The sequence below is a fragment of the Podarcis filfolensis genome (genome assembly GCF_964270895.1).
Source record: "Podarcis filfolensis genome assembly, chromosome: 10".
NCBI lineage: Eukaryota > Metazoa > Chordata > Lepidosauria > Squamata > Lacertidae > Podarcis > Podarcis filfolensis.
In genome coordinates this window covers 50,751,744-50,757,743 of record NC_139612.1, presented here as the reverse complement: position 1 = coordinate 50,757,743, position 6,000 = coordinate 50,751,744, and the positions used below count along the sequence as shown (strand labels likewise).

The 6,000-nt window shown below is 47.4% G+C and overlaps 1 protein-coding gene across 1 annotated transcript in view; it reads right to left on the bottom strand.

Moving 5' to 3' along the window:
* NUAK1 (NUAK family kinase 1) overlaps positions 1–4,625 on the bottom strand; it is a 53,089-nt gene extending 48,464 nt beyond the window's left edge. Inside the window, exon 1 of the mRNA XM_083574101.1 lies at positions 3,539–4,625. Within this exon, the coding sequence (XP_083430227.1) occupies positions 3,539–3,943 (405 nt within the window). The 5' untranslated portion in view covers positions 3,944–4,625. The remainder of the gene's footprint in view (positions 1–3,538) is intronic.
* Positions 4,626–6,000: the final 1,375 nt, after the last annotated feature.

Here is a 6,000-nt window from a genome sequence, read left to right as displayed (position 1 = left end):
TCATTGGACTAAATTATGCTTACTTCTGAGTAAACTTGCATAGGATTGCACTGTAAGTTGATGAAGACCTGAGATACATGAGAGACCGTGAACATGACTGTGTGAGAAAAGGAGAGTTAGATCATGGAGTAACTCAGGACACACATGAAACATTATATATGATCAATATGCTGTTCCTTTGTAACTGGAATGCTGCATCTACTTCCAAAACCAATATACAGTACAGTGGTACCTCTGCTTGCGAATGGGATCCGTTCCGGAGCCCCGTTCGCATCATGAGCAGAACGCAACCCGCGTCTGTGCGGGTCGTGATTTGCTGCTTCTGCGCATGCGTGTGACATCATTCTGAGCGTCTGCGCATGCACGAGCAGCGAAACCCGGAAGTAACCTGTTCCGTTACTTCCGGGTCGCCGCGGGACGCAACCTGAAAAGACGTAACCTGAACCGAAAGTAAAAAGAGGTATGACTGTATAGACTATGCTTTGTTCCTACTATGTAACTTTGTTGTTATTACAGCACCTTCATCAGCCCACACCCCTTTTTGATTGTGATGACCAAGCATGTACATCTGTCTGTTTCTACAGGCAATAAGGTGCAACAGTGTCATAGAGGTTCTCCACAAGCACCATTCCAACTCTTCCTTTCTTTGTGTATCTCTCATATGCTTCACATTGAATATGTTTGCTTAATTTTGCTTATATCTTATTCAAGTCAGACTGCAGTATTAAAAAAAAGTTTTGTTTGACTACATCTGAGCAACTAGATGGAACTCCCACAAAACTTTCAAAATACACTCTACTTTGCAAACTTCTGTCATCTTTTTATCCTAGTACTTACAGCCATTTGCATGTAACATCTCCCAACAAATGTTTGGAAAGTTGGCTGCCCTTGTACAGGGTGGTTGTGCTCTTATATTTCATGCATTACACAGCCCAGTCTCTAGCTGTTGTATTATTGAGTAAACATGTTTAAATAACAAGTTGTTGCCAACAACAAACTAAATATAACTAATCTATATTCCATCTAATAAGCTAAGGCTGGAAAAGTACTTCAGGTTTCTTTAAAAAATCATTTTTTTGGCAATAGCCCTTTACAGAGTTGAAAAAATATGTCAAACTCCTAGATACTACTAATACTTATTTTTTTAAGTTGTACATTGTGGCATCTGGGATTTTCCCAAGCCTGATGTGTATATATTGAGGAGGGGGAAAATAGAAGCTTCTAGTGCATGCAAGTTATAATGCTAGATTCAAAAACACTTCTTTGTAAGACAATGCAATTTAAAGCCCTGCACTATGAAAATATAATGGAGAATATGTCATTATGTAGGCTTCATATTAGCATAGCTTCATGGACACTGGTGAAAATCCTTCAGATTCATATCAGGTTCAGATCACAATCCATCTGTCAACCCTGAAGATTTCACAATATCTGCCCCAGAAGCCAAAGAAAATTCAATGCCTCACACTTTATATGTCAATATCTGACTAATCAGTCAAGAACACCTAATAGTATGCGCTATACCTAAATTTCACTTGGTTAAAATATATACTCAAGGAAGGTATATATATAACTTTGAGAGGGCAGAGTACTAAAGTTGTTTCTAGGCTGCAAGCTGTTGCCATATGGTTCCAAATATTTACATGCTGCTGTGTAGGAAAAGGTTACCTAACCCAGTAATTTGACAGCAAGCAAATGACATAGGTGGGAGTGTGACCTGGGATTTCTAATACTTAGCTCCTCTTTATTTGACAATTTGCTGTGAAGTCATGATAGGAAATATGCCAGTCACTTTGCTTCAAGAACCCCCTCTGCTGGTCACAGTACAGAGTCTATTCAGAGCTTTTTAATGATGCCATAAATGCTGATGACTAAGGAGAACAGAAACAGAGCAAAGAAAGCAAAGGAGAAGCTAAATGAACTCCTGTGCCTCTGCTGGCCCAGACCTTTTCCACAACATTCTCCCCTAACGTATAAAGTGAAAAACTGAAGTTCTGCATTTTAAGAGCTTGGAGAAAAGGAACAGAAACAGTTCAAGAAGTCAATGTACACCTGGCATGGAGTCATAGCAACCAGTTATAATTCCTTGTAGTGGTAGACCCTACAGAAATATGTATGTGCTTTTAGAGATGAGAAAAGAAAAGCACTTTGCCATATTTAATACAAGTAAACACTATCCTGAGCTAGTCAGTTTGTTGGAACAATGTAAAATTAAGCCTAGCATTTTAATCTTAAAATAAATAGAGATTATAAATAGCAATGCTGGTTTCCAAAGAGGCTACAAAGTTACATCTCTGTTTCAAAGCAAATTTAAAAAGAATCAAAAGCATTCTTTTAAAAATAATAAATTTAGATGGATAATGTAAAAATGATGTAAAAAAATCTATAACTTAACCTAGATGCATGTAATATGACTCAGTGCTTATATCATGCATTTAAAGTCAGCATTTGCATTCATCTCTGCTTTGTTTAGCTGTCCTCTTAACAATTTAACAAAATGGAAGAAGAATACATAACACAAGCTTATCTGCATATAAAATCATTTAAGTATAATTTTCATACTGTATTAGAACTTTTTTTTTCACTCACAAATCAGACTGCTGAAAAGCTGCAGTCTGCCTGGAATGCTTCAGAAAAATGTCTGTATAGGCATAGCTGACTCAAATACAGAACCAACCCACATGAGCTGGAACACAGGTCCACTAATAGATATTAAATGGCAATGCAGAAAATAGCAATGCTTCTAGCTTTATTGCACAAGCATTTCCCATCTGCCCATGAGATCTCCTGTGACAGAAGAACAAAAAAGTTGGGCTGGAGTTACAGTACAATGCCACATCGGGACAGCTGTGTTTAAGCTGTTAGCCGGCAGACACAGATGAGCCAAGTGGACTCTAAAGCTCACTGAGGTAGAGTAGCAGCATCAATGTGTTTGTTTAAAGAGGTCAGTAAAGTTCAGGTCATAAAAACCAGCAATGAAGTGTTTTGGTTTAAAGGAACTCTAAGCTGAATAGCATTTTCTGTTTAGCTTACTAGAAAACACAATACAGTCCAGGGAACTTTGTATGCCCACACTTTGAAAGAACAGTAAAAGGAATGATCAATTTGGAGGGGAGGGGAATACCCATTTACAAACAATACTAAAAATTTCCTAACTGGTCTGCACCTGACAGTTACGATTTAAGAGAGTGAGGATAAAGTTCTAGGTGCAAATACTTTGGGAGAAATCAGACTTCACAAACACACCCCGAATAACTCTTGAATCGCATAACGGCGTGGCGGGGAGATCTACATCAAGACACACACACACACACACACACACACACACACACCACAGTGGGAGCTCTAGAAAGCAAAAGTTAGAAAAAGTTGAAGGGCGGGGGGGGGATTCAGGTCCCAAGTTGTGAGGCCGGACACGCCATGAAGGGAAAAGCTCAGGAATGAGTGCAATGCACAGCAGCTCCGCCGCCGCCGCCGCCCCCATGACATCTCTCCATCCGGAGCATCTCCAACAGCCCCCGCCTTCCGCAGTCCTTACCACTCTGCCGGAAAACCTCTCGATGGCCCTCTTGACTTTGCCGTAGGTGCCTTTGCCCAGCGTCTCCTGCAGCTCGTAGCGATGCTTCAGGTTGTGCTTGTGGTGGTGCCGCTTGACCCCTTGCTGCTGCTGCTTCTTCAGCTCCGGAGGGGCTGCTGCTGCTGCGCGGGGGGCGAGGGCGCTGCCGAACGAGGCAGCGGGGGCAGCGGCGGAGCCCTCCTCGGCGGGCTCTTCCACCATGGCTGCTGCTGCTGCTGGCGGTGGCGGCGGCTGTGCACTTGCTGCTGCGGCTGCTCGGTCGCCGGCCGGCTCCCCGGGAGCCCCAGCATCCGCCTGGCAGCAGCCTTGCGGAGGAGGAGGAGGCACTTCTGCGCTGCTGCCGCCATCCAGCTCAACCCCATCCATCTCCTGCTGGCGCGGCGTGTGCGCCGGGGAGGCACTTCTAGCCGCGCGGGAGGAGCCTCGGCGACCCTCCCTTCAGGCGGGGACGGCCAGGGCCAGCCCCACAACCATGGCCCTTTTCTTCTTTTCCCCCACCCCACCCCCACGAGGGGCGGGGAAGGGGAGAAGGCGGCGCCCCTCGGCTTCCCTCCTCACCCGCCGCGGCGACTAGAGCGCATGGAGGCGGGAATTTGGAGAGGGAGGAGGCGCCCCGCTTCGCGATAGCGGGCTGAGGAAGGGACCCGCTCCTAGGTATTCTTCCCTTCCGCCGAGGTCGGAGAGAGGAGCCCGAGTCTCCCGCCGCTGCTCTGCCCGCGAAGCATGAGGCTCCCGAGGCCTTCCCCCCCCCCGCCTTTAGGTGTCCTCCTCCTCCTTCTCGGGGCTACATTTGGCGGCCAGCGCTGGTGTGTTGGGAGGGGCCGAGCGGAGCCCGCTCTCCGTGCTCCCCCTGCCAGCGAGGCCGCCGCGGTTGGCTCGCCTCCACCTGGCTCGCCCCATGCCCTCCTCAGCCAGCCCCTCGGAGCTGGGGGTGTCTTCTCGCTGTGTCGGGGCTGGCAAGGGGCCGGGCTTGGCCCGGAGGAGGAGCCGCTCCCCGAGACTAGCGGATCTTCCGCCCGCCCGCCTGCTTTTCGCCTCAGAGTTGGGCGGGATATCTCAGGGCAGCCGCCGCCGCCGCCAGAATGGGGGGGGGGCGTCGGCTCGGGGGTTAGAGGTGCCAGATGGCCTTTATTGCGGCGCATTCCGCTTTATTCCACAGCGCGGCAGTTAATGGGCCTCCTTTCCTCCAGAGTAGGGAGCAGGCTGGACTCCCTTCGCGATGTGGGGCAACAGAAAAAGTTGTCCATGCATCTGTGTGTGTGTCTGTGTGTCGCCTTCGGCGTATTGCAATATTTTTTAGGATGGATACAAATGCAAGCAGCAATTTGATGTTAGATTTAGGGGCAGCTATGTGTAAAAACTATGTGTGCGTTAAACCACAGAGCCTAGGACTTGCCGATCAGAAGGTCGGCGGTTGGAATCCCCGCAACGGGGTGGGCTCCTGTTGCTCGGTCCCTGCTCCTGCCCACCTAGCAGTTCGAAAGCACGTCAAAGTGCAAGTAGATAAATAGGTACCGCTCCGGCGGGAAGGTAAATGGCATTTCCGTGCGCTGCTCTGGTTCGCCAGAAGCGGCTTAGTCATGCTGGCCACATGACCTGGAAGCTGTACGCCGGCTCCCTCAGCCACTAAAGCGAGATGAGCGCCGCAACCCCAGAGTCAGCCACGACTGGACCTAATGGTCAGGGGTCCCTTTACCTTTACCTATGTGTAAAAATAAAAAAAATCACAAGGATCCCAACTTCTACTTTCTTGTTTAACTTGCCAGAAGAAAACATCAGGTCGCCGTCTCTGGAATGGAGAGGCCATAAAGAGAGAATGTGCTACAAGTCCAAAAGGATCATGCCACGCTAGTGTACACAATGGCACAGGCGCATCCCCATCCACCTGTGTTCTGTTCTAAAGCACCAGATGGATACAGCAAGCCCTCAGCTTAGGCAGGGGTACATCCCGGGGTTGGCATCTAAAGCCAAAATTGCATATAGTCAAAACATTGGATGCAGTGGTAGGTGGGAGTGCCAAAATCTTTTTCCCAGAACCCCACCCCACCTCTCTCTCTCTCTCTCTCTCTCTCTCTCTCTCTCTATATATATATATATATATATATATATATATATATATATATATTGCCAAGTGTGTAAAGCTAAATGTGGATCTGCTTCTGCTATTTGATCTCTCCGTGGCTTTTGATGCCACTTACTATGAACCAGCTCTTTGGGGTGTGTATTGGAACCCTGTTTCACACTGGTTCCACTCCTACTTACATGTCATGTCCAAAGAGTAGTATCCGGAGGCTATTTTGATATCCTGCAGGTATGATTCTCTCCCCACTGCTTTTTAACATGAAGCCACTGGGTGCATTTGTTCAGAGGTTGGCAGTGGCAGAGTTGTGGTGTCATCAGTACACTAATCATAAACCGCTCTA